Consider the following 15,815-nt stretch of genomic DNA (forward strand, 5'->3'; position numbering starts at 1 on the left):
TACATATCAGGATTGGGAGATGGTGAGTTCTAGTCCTGCTTTAGATATAATAGCTAGTTGGGGGACTTGGGCCAATCATCAAGAGATTATGATTCTAGTCCCGCCTTAGGCATGAAAACTGACTGGGTGACCGTGTGCCAATCACTAGGAGATAATGTGATCTAGTCCCACTTTAGGCATGAAAGCCAGCTGGGTGACTTTGGGCCAATCCCTAGGAGATGGTGAGTTCTAGTTCCACCTTAGGCATGAAGGCAGTGGTGGGTTGCCTCCGGTTAGGACTGGTTTGCAAGAACCAGTAGTAAAACCGTCAGGAGGCCCCGCCCACCATCCCGGATGTCATCATCAGTGATCTGCACATTCGCAGAAGCAAGGCGCACATGCGAGCAGAGCAAGCGTCCCCGCGCAATCCCGGTAGTAAAGGTAAGTGGAACCCATCTCTGCATGAAGGCCATCTGGGTGGCTTTGGGCCAATCCCTAGGAGATGGTGAGTTCTAGTTCCACCTTAGGCATGAAGGCCATCTGGGTGACTTTGGGCCAATCCCCAGGAGATGGTGAGTTCTAGTTCCACCTTAGGCATGAAGGCCAGCTGGGTGACTTTGGGACAATCCCCAGGAGATGGTGAGTTCTACTTCCACCTTAGGCATGAAGGCCAGCTGGGTGACTTTGGGACAATCCCCAGGAGATGGTGAGTTCTACTTCCACCTTAGGCATGAAGGCCAGCTGGGTGACTTTGGGACAATCCCCAGGAGATGGTGAGTTCTAGTTTCACCTTAGGCATGAAGGCCAGCTGGGTGACTTTGGGACAATCCCCAGGAGATGGTGAGTTCTAGTTCCACCTTAGACATGAAGGCCAGCTAGGTGACTTTGGGACAGTCCCTCTCTCTTAGCTCACCTCACCTCCCAGGGTTGTTATTGTTGGGGAAATAGAAGGAAGGAGGTTTGTTGGATATGTTCACCACCTTGCTTACAAAAATAAAGGATATTAAATGAAATTGTCTGGAGCTCAGAATCGTCTCTCAATGGCTAAATACTTGTAGGGAATGGTGGGCCAAGAGCCAAGCATGGCCAAGGGATCACCAGCCACCCAGTTCTATCTAGTAGCAAACATCATTTCCAGAGTTCTTATAACCAACCGCACAAAGCTACAGTATAGCTAAAAATACAAAATGAACTACATCTGATACCTGTCCCGCCCTACCATGCTCATCACAAATTGGGGATGAAGTCTGCGATCTGGATGCAGGAGTTTGGGTACGGCTCACTTCCTGTTCTGTCTTCAAGGCATCCGGAATGGGTGTTGGTTGCCTGCAGAACGCAATAGGCAGTGTATGAGTGTGCAACAAAGAGCACAGAGTTTCAAGTTTGCCACTGTTGATGTCGGAGAAGAGCAGGCAGAGCTGGAAGGAGGAGTTAAATGTGTCATCAGTGTAGAGTCTTTGCGTTGCCAAAAGCAACGCCACAACAGACTGTTAGTTGACTAGATTCTTGCGTATAGGCTGGAATAATAAATCCTTTGTGCTTGAACGCAACATATGATCCTGATTCTTTGCACCCGTCTAGTCAACTGATGGTCAGCATTAAATCAGTGCTAGATAAGGGTCAACGGAGCTGGATTTGGGTCTCTTGTGGCGACGCAAGAACTCTAAACCGATGATGCATTTAACTCTGCCTTCCACCTTTGTATGCTCTTCTACAGTTCCCTCATGCTACAGGATATTATAGATAGTCCTCGATTTATGACTGGTCATTTAGTGACCATTCAAAGTTATGATAGATCTGGCAGAAGGTATTTACCACTTGGTCCTGAAGTTGTGCTGACTGTCTCCATACCACCACCCAAGGTCACGTGACGATATTTTGGTTTGCTCAGCAACTGGCCCGCACTGACAGACATTGGAGTGACCCATTGTCACATGACCACGATTGACAACACTTGTTCCAGAAGCTGGCTTTTACTTCTTGCCCATAGCCCTGTTGTGATCTAGGCTTCCTGAGTCATTAAAACACACAAGTAGTCCCAAAAACCTCTTTTATTGCAACAGCTGTGAACTAGCCAGGTAAGTACAGGGCTCGCGCGGAGTCTTGGGGTGGGCGAAAAACGGGCCGTTTCCGGCCTCGGAGAGCCTCTAGAGGGCTGGGGAAGGCCGTTTTCACCCTCCCAGAGGCTCCAGGAAAGCCTTCGGGGCCTGGGGAGGGCAAAAAACGGGCTTACCGGAAGTACCGGAAGTCCAAAATGGGCCGTTTTCAGCCTCCAGAGGCTTCAGGGCGGCCTGCTAGGGAGGCCTTCAGGGAGACCCCGTGCACACTTTCGGCACCCGAGGAAAAAAAGGTTAGCGATCACTGGCATGTAGCCATGTTGGCCACATGACCGTGGAAAATGTCTTTGGACAATGCTGGCTTCCTCGGCCAAGAAATGTAGATGAGCACCGTGCCCTACAGCAGGGCATGACTGACAGAGAAACCTTTACCTTTTACCTCCTTTTAGAAAGGTGTGCCTCAAACTAAACACCCAAGTTGCCCCTACATATTGAATGGCGTGCAAGTCAGCTTTTCGGAGATCGTTTCCAACAGACAAAAGATCAACAGTTGGTAGGCTCTGTTACTCAAGACGATCCTCTAAAATATTTAAAAGCCAACCGGCACACAAGATATTGGCTCAATAATTGCTTGCAATGAAGAGGAAGGATAGAGTTCAGTTGGACTTCATTAATAATGCTAATCACTACCAAATTTGAATTGAAAAGCAACAAAGGAAAATAAATTATGCAAGATGAAATCTGTGACTCCAAGCCTTGTCTGTCTGATCAACCAGGATCTGACTTGGATGGCTCAAACCATCAGAGCTAATTATTTTTACAGATTAATATTATTTCCTTACTTTTAAATATACCTCTTCCTGTCTGTTCGCCATCCTAAATAAAATACAGTAATGTCAAAATAATGTGACCACCAGGCCAGAAAGGATGAGAAGCAACAGCATCTCCCAGTGCAAGGTTGTTTTCTTTTTTATTATTCAAAAAATTATTAGTTTATCCAACTATGATATAAAATACCAAAATACAAAAGAAAATATTGGGAAAATAGGGGAGAGAGAAGGGAAGGGAAATGTGTAGGGCAAAGGGAAAAAAGAAAGAAAAAGAATTGACTCCCAATTCTTTAATTAAATTAAAGCAAAAAAAAAAATCCCTTTTGGTGCAGTAGAAAAAGATAATAACATCAAACCTCAACTTTTTAATTTTATATAATAATATAAACTAGCCATTTCTATAACAACAAACCTATCTAATTCTCTGCTAACTCCATCAACTTTTGCAGCCATTCATACATTGTGGGAATCGAAGTTTTTTCACCCTCCCCAGGATCCGGAGGCTTTCCTTGAGCCTCTGGGATGGCAAAAATGGTCTCCCCCGGGCTCCAGAGGCCTTCCAGAGGCCGGAAACAGGCCAGTTTCTGGACTTCTGGAACTTCTGGGAGGCCTGTTTCACCCTCCCCAGGCGCCAGAGGCTTTCTCCAAGCCTCCGAGTGGACAAAACCAACCTCCCCCGGGGCTCCGGAGGCCCTCTGGTGGCCAGAAATGGGCCCATTTCCAGACTTCTGGAATGCATGTGTCGCTGCCTCCACGCTCCCCCTCGCGCGCCTCCCGCACATGCACATGTGACACCCATGCACGCGCACCATCTCCCGCATACGCCCCGCCTCCTGCGCATCCCAAAAATCAGCTGGCCAGCGGGAGGCATGTGCACATGCGCAGGGGACGTGAGCTGGATGATGGCTTGCATGCCCACATGCATGCCAGCATAGGTTCACCATCACGGGACTAGAGCATAATGACTTTGAGAAGTCTCAGTGGTGCCTACAGCAAGAATTCTTTATGTAGAGAGGTAGAAAGATGCGTCAATCCTTCAACAGAAGAATGGATGGGAAAAGTGATGGAGCTAGCAGAAACGGCAAAATTGACTTTTAATTAGAGGAAATAAGATATCCAGCAATATTTTTTTTTTAAAAAGAAAAAAGTCTCACCAATGCTCTCAGATCTAAGATCTCACCTTGAAGAAGAAGGGGGTGGTTTGGGCTTCAGGTTTTTCTCGAGTTCCTCGGTCAAACTGATCCCGCTCACTTTGGCTGGAAAAATTGCTTGGCGGGAGAGAAAACGTTTGGAGAACGTATTTTCTGTAAATAAAGCAGAGGTGATCTGAGAACGTTAGGACACAACTGCAAGTTGTCAATGGAAGAGCTTTCAAGCTAACCATGGATAATGTCCCACCTTTTCTGAGGACCTTCTAGCTCTAAGAAACACAGAGATGAAACAAGGATGAGAACTTGCTTGAGAAAAGCAAGCTTTTCTTCCACAATTTGCCCACAACACCTCTATATGATTTCCTCTTTTATCCCAGTCTTCTTCCAACCCAACCAGTGCCAAGGTGGCCCACTCTGGAACAGGTGTTTTGGAACTGGGCTACCATTTTAAAATTCAAATATTGTCTGAGTCTCTCAGCATCACTGGTTCTCTTCTAGTGCCAGATATTTCCATCACTCTTCTACAAAAGAGTGTCATTAGAAGGGGACTTCAGGGGCAAACATTTAGGACTCCCGCAACAAAAAGGTGTTCCATAATTAATTACTTTACAATTGTGATAAGGAAGACTTTTAAGTAAAGTAAAGTGACTTTTGTTGTGTGGAAACGGTCTGGACTATTTAAATGGAATTGATTAATAACCCTGAGATGTAAAGAGCTATGATTATTGAACTCTTTGATGAGCAAAACTGGAACTGAATATATTGCTTGTGGCCTTGACTAAAAGTGAACTTATGAAACTAAAACAAGATGCCTTTTCAGGGGCAAATGAGTGAAACCTCAAGAGAAATGGTGTGGATGTTTCAAAGCATCAGGGATGCTATGATAAAGAACTAAAGAGAGATAAAAGACTGACTCCAAGGCATAGGTGACAAAGTTGAAAACATGATACAACTGGCAATGAATGAAGATCAAAGAGTCCAGGAAAGAGAGGAGGCGGCGGAAAGAATGGAGGAAAAGATAGAACAGACAAACCACCAAATAAAACAAGAGGAGAAAAACTTTTTGAGAGATATAAAAGTGGAACTGGAATTGCATAAACTGGAAGATGCTTTTGAAACGGAGATAGGAGTATGGGTGGATACTCTGGAGATATGGCAGCCTAGGAGGATAGAAACAGGAGAAATCCTATTCAGGTGGCTGATTCGCCTGAATGACAATTTTCCAGGAATTCCCTAGCATTTTTGGATTTGAATGGGTTTGGATGCTTACAGTTTCCTAGTCTATCAAGACCAGTACACATCCCCTCCAGTAGACAATACCCAGATAAGCAGGGATTAACACCAGACAAACAGGCAGAAAACAATATCCTAATCATGGAACTACCAAGGAGAAAACCACACACTCTATTAACACTGGCAGGGCAAGTTATAGTATATAAACAGGGTGCAAACCCCCGTCACTAGCTTTGATGATGTTACCTAGTGAGGTAATGAAACAACCGAGTTCAGTGTACCGAGAACATCACTGAGTTACATATATTCTCTTCTAGTGACATTTTATTCTCTTAAGTAAAACAGCATATTTGGTAACTGAAATACTTCAAATATTTTATTTTTCCTTAAATCTTCCAATAAAAAGAAGAGCACACCAGAAAAGAGATCACTTATTCCTCGCCGCGCGTCACAGCCATGATTTAGGTCAGAAATGGTAGAGAATATTCATAGCTTGTGTTGTAGATTTAGGCAAAGATTTGTCCTCTGAGCTTGCTGCTTGGTTCCTGGAGGTAACATCTTTGGGGAGGGATTAGGTGAAGTGTCTCGTTTGTTTATATAGATCCTGGGTGGTTGGCTGGTCTTGGGACATGTTGAATCACAAGACTGATTAAATCACAAGGCTGGTTGATTCATAAGACTGGTTCTGGTCTTGTGACTTCTGACTGGTTGCTGTGAGGCGAGGAATTCCACTGGTGAGGGGGAGGTCGGCTCTGTCATGGATTGGGAGTTCAGATGGTCTGCTTCCTTATTGGTTCATATGCTAGTTCTAAGTTAAGGTGTTTATTGATTTAGGTTGATGATTTAGGTTTTTCAGAGATTTCACAAGAACTTACTTGATTTTCTCTGCAGCCCAGTTCCAAGCAGATCTCAGAAAAAGAGCATCTACACCAGTGGTGGGTTTCATAATTTTTACTACCGGTTCTGTGGGTGTGGCTTGGCGGGTGTGGCATGGCTTGGTAGGCGTGGTAGGGGAAGGATACTGTAAAATCTCCATTCTCACCCCACTCCAAGGGAAGGTTACTGCAAAATCCCTATTTCCTCCCGATCAGCTGGGACTTGGGAGGCAGAGAATAGATGGGGACGGGGCCAATCAGAACTTTTACTACCCAAAATTTCCGCTACCGGTTCTCCAGAACTGGTCAGAACCTGCTGAAACCCACCTCTGATCTACATATGCTTATCCTTACTACTTGTGAAGTAAAAAATATAATAATAACACAGCTCACAAAAATGTACATTCTCACCCAACCTTTTTTAGAGCTCTCTTTGTCCAGCTGCTCCTGCTCTTTTCTCGACTTTTCGCCTTCTTCAGCAATGGTTTCCATTTCTTTGACCTCAAGCCTACCAGGAAAAAAAATGAGTCAATCAAACTAAAAAGGTTCAGGGGCTGCTTTGTCTCAAAATATGATATCTACAAGATGGATCAGGCAAACAAACTAAAGTCGTGTATGTTAATTTTTCTTTTTATGACCTTCAATCCCTTTATGCAGGAGTCAGGATGACTGAAGGGAGTTTGAGCATTTACTAGTCTGAGGTCCTTCCTGATGCCTTCTTGGAACTGATGAAAGGACTGAGTTGTAGACTGGAGATAGATGATGTTGTATCCCTGACCCTCTGTTGAGAAAGGGCTGTTCAATTTTGACATAGATGGACTCTTTGACTCCTCTTTCAAACCAGCGGTCCTCTCTGTCCAGAATGTGGACTTTGCTGTCTTCAAAAGAGTGGCCTTTGTCTTTTAAATGCAGGTGGACTGCTGAATCTTGTCCTGATGCATTTGTTTTCCTATGTTGTGCAATGTGGTTGTGAAGTGATTGTTTTGTGTCCCCAAAGTACAGATCTGCACATGTCTCACTGCATTGTACTGCATATACCACGTTGCTCAATTTATGTCTAGATGTTTTATCCTTGGGGTGGACAAGCTTCTGCCTTAGTATATTCTGGTCAAAATTAAACAGCCTTCTCTCAACAGAGGGAGAGGGATATGACATCATCTATCTCCTGTCTATAACACAGTCCTTTCAGCAGTTCCAAGAAGGCTCCACACCCATTAGCACTACTCAGTGACCCTGAGGATACAGATAAACCTCCAAGTGGCCTCAACTATTCCCTAAAAGAATACAAATGACCAGCTGTCTACAAGGAATATAAATCCTTCCATTCCCCACCCTCCAGTCAGAGCTGAAGAAGCTTCTTGGATGAGAAGTGAAATGTCTTCAAAGAAAAACAAGAACGTCCAGTTGCCTCTTGAAAAAGCACCTTTGGGACTTGCCTGCCAGTCTTATTCTGCAGATGAATTTGTAGGTTAGACAATTTGTGGACTGATTATTAAAGTACACCCACCTTGGAAACACTGCAGTGTTGGAAGAGGAAAATGGTAAAGTGGGTGTATCCCTGGATGACAATACAGAGTCCACAGTTCCTGGCCTCTGTTGAAGAAAAGGAGAATCAACATGGCATCCAGAGAATGATAAAAACTACAGTTAGCCTTACAGGATAGACTAGACCGCAAACATGACCAGAAGAGCTCATTCTACTTTATTGTAAAGCTACTTTAACAGTGTTGGTACCACTTTATAAGGATGGATGGATGGATGGATGGATGGATGGATGGATGGACAATCTTCCTCCCTCTAGTATTGATGCAAAACAGGAATATCCTTAAATAGTTATCCAAAAATAACACATTGCCACTGTCATTCTCTTTATTTACAGTAGTGGCCAAAATTGTGGAAACCTTGCGGGAAAAGTGTATTTTTGAGGTTTGATGGTAATCACACCACTTTTTTTTGGAGTTTCAAGTTAATCCTATTCCACTGCTGGAATGGTCTGAGAATAGCCCAGACCTTAACCCAATGGAAAATCTATGGAGCCGACTAAAGAAACTTGTTAGTCAGAAGCGACCCAGCAATAAAACCCAGTTAACAGAAGCCATCATTCAATCTTGGTTTCACATGATAACAGCTGCAGAACTAAAAGACTTGGGTCACTCCATGGGAAGACGTTGTAAAGCTGTCATTCATGCTAAAGGTTACCCAACTAAGTATTAACTGACATAGTGATCATTTTTGTACAGTATATCTCGTTTTTTCTATGGTGATCATTTTTGTATATCTCATTTTTTTCTATGCATTTCACTTTTCTTCTTTATCCTGTAACTACTCTTCTAATAGCAAATCCTTCCTAAAAGATAGTGCATTACATTCTTGATTAAATTATCTCTCCATTGATATATAATTTTATGATACTAGTTCCCAAAAAAAGTGGTGTTATTAGCTAGTTTTAGAAAATACACTTTTCCCAAAAGGTTTCCACAATTTTGGCCACTACTGTATTTAATTTTTATGGCTACCTATCTCAGGCATGTGAGTCTAGGTAGCAAACAAGTCTAAAACTATTGAAAACAATTACAATATAATAGAAAAATAAACATACATGGCAGCCGAGAAAAAAATCTAACATGGTATTTGTAAACATAACAAACATGCTACAGTATGTTAATTTCATTAATTTTATATTTGTAATTATATATGTATGTGTGTGTATGATATATATATATATATATACATATACATATATATATACATATATATATATATATATACATATATACATATATACATATACATATACATATACATATACATATACATATACATATACATATACATATACATATACATATACATATATATATATATATATATATATATATATATATATATATATATATATATATGTCTTTTTCTTTTTCGTAGGCTTTTATGTGCATATTCTTTCTAGCCAGGTTTTACCTACGTAAACTAAGTTGTTTTGCAGCTCTGGTTGTGTGAAATCTCATTCACAAGCTTCAGGGCTTTTTTTCTGTTGGTAAAACCTGGCTAGAAAGAATATGCATATATATATATATGGGTGTGGCTAGCCGATGAAGCCAAATAAGGCAGAAATAGATATATTCTAGTCTCCCTTAAGTCTTGCAGCAGACAACATAATGCTGCTTAAATGTCTGATAAAGCCTAGAAAATAGTGATTTGGGATGTCACTTAACTATGGCTATACAAACATCTTGATTTACGTAGGAAAAACCCTGGCTAAAACAGTAATGCACATATAGACCTACGAAAAAAAGAACTATATATATATATATATCAGAAGTGGGATTCAAATTTTCTTACTACCGGTTCTGTGGGCGTGGCCTGGTGGGAGTGGCTTGGTGGGGGTGGCAGGGGAAGGATACTGTAAAATCTCCATTCCCACCCCATTCCAGGGGAAGGTTACTGCAAAATCCCCATTTCCTCCCGATCAGCTGGGACTCGGGAGGCAGAGAATAGATGGGGGCGGGGCCAGTCAGAGGTCAGGGGTGGGTTCTACTTACCTTTACTACCGGTTTGCAAGGAGGCCACACGCACGTGCTTGCTTCGCTCATGCGCGCACACGCTCTTCTGCGCAAGCGCAGAAGCATTTTGATGACGTCGGGATCAGTGGGCGGAGCCTCCCACCGGTTTTACTACCAGTTCTATAGAACCGGTGCGAACCGGGGGCAACCCACCACTGATATATATATTATACACAGATACACAGTACAGGCATCTCAGATTGATAGTGGTCCTGATTTGCTTGAACTTATCATTTGGTCATTTTGGTTCCATTGCATTGCTGAATTTATCATTAGCAGGTTTTTATTAAGATAGGCCATCTAGTCTTACTTAGAACATAATGAATGCCGAACCAACTTACATTTGTCAGGGCTTTTAAAAGTGTCCCACTTCCATCCATGGTGTGAAGAAAATCTTTATAAAACTTCATTTTCACCTTGTTATCTCGGACAATCAGGACGCCAATCCCTTTGAAAGTGAACTCGACCGTCTGTTTGGTGGCAATGGACCTCGAGAAAGACATGAGGGTCTCCCGGACACATCCTTCTACCATCTCCCTGTTGAAGGGGCTGTCCAGGGACAACACAATGAAATTCAGCTGGACAACTGGGATATCACCTAGGAAAGTATAGAAAGGAAAAATGCTCTACAGGCAAGCTGATATCATAGCAATAGCACTTAGACCACAGGTATCAAACTCACCGCGTCACGCTGCCGCCACATGACTTTTTGTGACATTTTTCCCCTTCGTGGATCTGGGGTGGGCGTGGCCTGCACTTGATGCATCCGGGCCGCAGGCCGCCAGTTTGACACCCTTAACTTAGACTTCTATATCACTCTATAATGCTTTACAGCACACTCTGAATGATTTATAATGTCAGCCTATTGCCCCCAACAATCTGAGTCCTCATTTTACAGACCTCGGAGGGATGGAAGCCTGAGTGAACCTCGAGCCCATAGGATCGAACTCCAGACTGTAGGCAGAGTTAGCCTGCAATGCTGCATTCTAACCACTTGCGCAACCACGGCTCCTTGTTAACATACAGGCAACATGTTAGCAGAATATGTTGTCCCAAAGGTTCTTTTCCGAAGGGCGGGTGGACTTTCTTGGGGTTTTTTTTTCCCCTCGAAAACGTTTCCCTTCTCATCCAAGAAGCTTCTTCAGGGTTTTTTCAGAACCGAAGAAACTTCTTGGATGGGAAGGGAAATATTTTCAAGGGGGAAAAAAAACTAAGAAAGTCCACTTGCCTTTTGGAAAAGTATCATTGGGACAATCATGACCTGGATAATTTCGAATCTCTGTAGACAATAACATTATTCATTCATTCACACAATTCTCCCAGGTAGTCTTAGTCTAGACAGCTTCTGGATATGGAACCGTGACAGAATCTTGCTCTTGACTCAGGCAGGAAGATATCTTGAAACCCTCTTAATACTTCAGCAACTGACATCATAAATATACCAACACCATGCTTGATGTTGGAGGATGATCCAGGAGTTGTTCTGGAACCAAGATGTAAGCAGTCTAGGGGCCTGTGTCAAAGGTGTGGTTTTGTTTCAAAAGGCAACTGGACTATTTTTTGAGGAACAAGAAAACGATGTTTCACTTCCCATCCAAGAAGCTTCATCCATTGTGAGGATACCTATCCTTCCATCCCCCCACCATCACAACGGATGAGGCATCTTGGATGAGGAGCGAAATGTCTTCTTCTTGTTCCTCAAAATAAAAACCCAGTCTAGCTGCCTTTTGAAAAAACAAATTTGAGGCAACTATGACCTGGATGACTGAGAATCTCCATAGGGGCTCTAGGTGTCAAGGAATTGCGCAGCAGGTGTCCAAATGAAGTCACAGACTCTGACACGAACTTGTAGTAGTTTTATATAAATAAATACATTTACAGCTATATTTACGTCAGTCAAGATAGTCAAGGCAAATAGAAGCATTGTGAGGTAAATCCTCACAGGAAAATCATCGTGAGGTAAATTACAGAGCACACAGAAGAAAAAGGCGGGAAACAAGGACAGTCCCCCTTTAACCCACAGCAACCAATCACAGCATAGATTGCCTCACACCGGAGCCAGCTCTTTCTCTCCAACAAAACAACTGCGTGTTCTGACTCATCATACCACTCCACTGTTTCAGCTACTAAATTTAAATATCGTTACAGACACCTAGAGCCCATAGGGATCCAGTCAATCAATAACTGTAATGGTATGCAGGAATGGCCTTGGGAGACAGAAACAGGAGCCATAACCTAGACGACAGTCTGATAAAATAAATAAGTCTTTTAAAATGATTTATGTTGTTTGGTGGGTAACTGGATTGTATAAAGGGTTTGGATTTGAATGCCTATGGAGATTCTCAGTCATCCAGGTCATGGTTGTCCCAAAGGTCCTTTTTCAAGAGGCCACTGGACTTTCTGGTTTTTTCTTTGAAGAGATTTGAAGATTTACATTTGAAGGAAGAGGAAAACCTTGAAACTGAATTTCTCACCCGGAATGCGTATTTTGTTGAATTTTAGTCCATGGATCTGGGCGAGTTTCTCCGATAGAAGGAAGACAGGCCGCTGAAGGAGGACGCATTTGTTGGTGCCAACGTGCAGTTTCTCTCTAAGAAAGGAGAATGTCCCAAGGCCAGGAATTTGGACACCCTGCAAAAGAAGGAGCCCTAAGTAAGAGCTGGAACAGCAACACGGTGAAGGCCCCTGAGTCCCAACCTATGTTACGGGTAGTCCTTGAATTACGACAACAATTGAGCCCAAAATTTCAGCTGCCAAGCAAGACAACTATTAAGGCAGTTTTGTCCCATTTTATGATCTTTCTTGCCACAGTTGTTAAGCAAATCACCGCCGTTGTTAAGTGAATCTCTGCAGTTATTTAGCAAATCTGGCTTTCCCATTGGTTTTTCTTGTTGGAAGCCATCTGGGAAGGTTACAAATGGTGTTCATGTGACCCCAGGACGTGATTAACTGCCATAAAGCCAGTTGCCAAGTCCCCCAATTTTGATCATGTGACCATGGGGATGCGGCAATGGTTGTAAGTGTAAAAACCGGTCATAAGTCAGCGCCTTTGTAACTTCAAATGGTCACTAAATGAATGGTTGTATGTTGAGGGCTATCTGTACAGTACAAGCTGAAGAGTCAGAATATGTATCTTATTATTAGGCACAAATGTAACTCAGCACCACCAGTGTTGTCCTCTACAAACATCAGCAAAATAAGGATATGAACAGAAGTGGGTTTCACATAATTTTACCACCGGTTCACCATGCACTGAAAATGTGAGCGTGTGTGTGTGCGTGCGCGTGGCCTTCCGCGCATGCACTTTGCTCGCTCACGTGGTTTGCAAGCATGTGCATGGCTTAGAAAAGGTGGCTAAATAAGACGACACAGGTTGCCACTACTGGTTCACCTGAACTGATCCAAACCAGCTGACTAACACCACTGGATATGAACTTTAGTCCAGTGGTGAGTTTCAAAATTTTTTACTACCGGTCCTGTGGGCGTGGCCTGGTGGGCATGGCTTGGTGGGCATGGCAGGGGAAGGATATGGTAAAATCTCCATTCCCACCCCACTCCAGGGGAAGGATACTGCAAAATCTCCATTCCCACCACACTCCAGGGGAAGGATACTGCAAAATCTCCATTCCCACCCCAATCTAGGGGAACGATACTTCAAAATCTCCATTCCCACCCCAATCCAGGAGAAGGATATTGCAAAATCTCCATTCCCACCCCACTCCAGGAGAAGGTTACTGCAAAATCCCCATTTCCTCCTGATCAGCTGGGACTTGGGAGGTAGAGAATAGATGGGGGAGGAGTTCAGCGGTTCAAATCCCTAATGCCACGTAACGGGGTGAGCTCCCATTACTTGTCCCAGCTTCTACCAACCTAGCAGTTCGAAAGCACGTAAAAAATGCAAGTAGAAAAACAGGGACCACCTTTGGTGGGAAAGGAACAGCGTTCCGTGCGCCTTTAGCGTTTAGTCATGCCGACTACATGATCACGGAGATGTCTTCGGACAGTGCTGGCTCTTCGGCTTTGAGATGGAGATCAGCATCGCCCCCTAGAGTCAGGAACGACTAGCACATATGTATAAGGGGAACCTCTACCTTTACCTATAACTAAAAGTAATGAATACGGTACCTAGTTCTGAAGAATGTAAGTAGAAAAATTGACAAAAAGTCCTACCTTATTCATTGATAGTTGCTTCTCAACAAACTCAGAAACGGTGTCCCAAATATTAACAACATCTGAAATGTAAAGCACACATATTTTTGAACACACTTTTTACACAATTCTAAAAAGAGGAAGAATCTCTTAGGTCTTAGGTAGAAGTTCACTGAACTGATTTATTGCTGGATAGATTTGATTTACATTCATGACAATCAGTCAGACTCTTGATGGTTTATATAAGTACAGGTAGTCCTTGACTAATAACCACAGTTGAGCCCAAAATTTCTGTTGTTAAGCAAGACAGTTGTTAACTGAGTTTTGCCCCCGTTTACAACTTTTCTTGCCACGGTTGTTAAGTGAGTCACTGCCCTAAATTGTTAAGTGAATCCGGCTTCCCCATTGACTGTGCTTGTCAGAAGATCACAATAGGTAATCACATGATCCCAGGACTTTACAACCGTCATAAATACAAGTCAATTGCCAAGCATTCAAATTTTGATCACGTGACTATGGGGAATCCTGCAACCTTCATAAGTGTGAAAAATGATCATAAGTCACTTCCTTCAGTGCCGTTGTAACTTTGAACAGTCATTAAATGGACTGTTGTAAGTTCAGAACTACCTGTATACCTAATGACAACTCAATACAATATTCATGGCAAAAACAGCATTAAAAAAACGCAGCGATCAACCAGTTTTCTCACTGGTGTCTTCTCAATCACCACCGACTCTATGAAACAATTTGGTATTTAAGTTTCCAGATGGTCAATCATGTGGGAACAATCGCAACTACACAAGGAGACTGTTCCACATAGCAGGGACTGAACTTGAAAAAACAGCCCTTGCAATCTTCACAGGAGGTAAGCTCTTCTGAGTAAATCTATGTTTTGCAATTGACCGGTGGTGATTTTTGTCAATGCCGATACTGTTCAAGTGGTGCTCCAGTTGTTTTGGGATTGCAACAGTGGTGAAATCCAAATTTCTTTACTACCGGTTCTGTGGGCGTGGTATGGCTTGGTGGGCGTGGTATGGCTTGGTGGGCGTGGTATGGCTTGGTGGGAGTGGCTTGGTGGGTGTGGCAGGGGAAGGATACTGCAAAATCTCCAATCCCACCCCACTCCAGGGGAAGGATACTGCAAAATCCCCATTCCCACCCCACTTTGGGGCCAGCCAGAGGTGGTATTTGCCGGTGCTCCGAACTACTCAAAATTCCCGCTACTGGTTCTCCAGAACCTGTCGGAATCTGCTGGTTTTCACCCCTGGATTGTACCCAAGGTGCCTATCACCATTGACACCAGTGGTGGGTTTCGACATTTTTTACAACCGGTTCTGTGGGCGTGGCTTGGTGGGCATGGCATGGCTTGGTGGGCGTGACTTAGTGGGCGTGGCAGGGGAAGGATACTGTAAAATCTCCATTCCCACCCTACTCCAGGGGAAGGATACTGTAAAATCTCCATTCCCTCCCTACTCCAGGGGAAGGTTATTGCAAGATCCCCATTTCCTGCCGATCAGCTGGGACTCGGGAGGTAGAGAATAGATGGGGGCGGAACCAGTCAGAGGTGGTATATATCGGTTCTCCGAACTACTCAAAATTTCCACTACCGGTTCTCCAGAACCGGTGAAACCCACCTCTGATTGATACTATCTTTGCTCTCTTTTGCTAGTTACATATAACAGTAACAGAGTTGAAAGGGACCTTGGAGGTCATCTAGTCCAACCCCCCTGCTCATGCAGGGGACCTGTACTAGGGGATTCGAACCGTCAAACTGCCAATCTCTCTGATCGACAAGCTCAGTGTCTTAGCCACTGAGCCACCTAGGCTAATTAGAAGTGGTGGATCCAGTTATTGGTCTTCTATTTTGCAGGCCTTCGTATTTTATTACTTTCTCCAATTATGATGATGATTAGGGTTCATTGCAAAGTCAGCCAGATCTTTAAACTGGATCTGGCCTTTTTATCCGCCCGATGACTCCTTC

General features: G+C 43.4%; 1 protein-coding gene across 1 annotated transcript in view; it reads right to left on the bottom strand.

Moving 5' to 3' along the window:
• Positions 1-15,815, bottom strand: part of CCDC81 (coiled-coil domain containing 81) — a 33,452-nt gene that overhangs the window by 13,946 nt on the left and 3,691 nt on the right. The window contains exons 2-8 of the mRNA XM_070944031.1: positions 13,856-13,917; positions 12,160-12,316; positions 10,027-10,283; positions 7,633-7,718; positions 6,542-6,633; positions 4,047-4,170; positions 1,185-1,305 (exon numbers count right to left, since the gene is read on the bottom strand). Of these exons, the coding sequence (XP_070800132.1) occupies positions 1,185-1,305; positions 4,047-4,170; positions 6,542-6,633; positions 7,633-7,718; positions 10,027-10,283; positions 12,160-12,316; positions 13,856-13,917 (899 nt within the window). The remainder of the gene's footprint in view (positions 1-1,184; positions 1,306-4,046; positions 4,171-6,541; positions 6,634-7,632; positions 7,719-10,026; positions 10,284-12,159; positions 12,317-13,855; positions 13,918-15,815) is intronic.

The sequence above is a fragment of the Pituophis catenifer genome, unplaced genomic scaffold, assembly GCF_029215685.1.
Source record: "Pituophis catenifer annectens isolate HBS135680 unplaced genomic scaffold, rPitCat1.0.hap2 SCAF_4, whole genome shotgun sequence".
NCBI classification, from domain to species: domain Eukaryota; kingdom Metazoa; phylum Chordata; class Lepidosauria; order Squamata; family Colubridae; genus Pituophis; species Pituophis catenifer.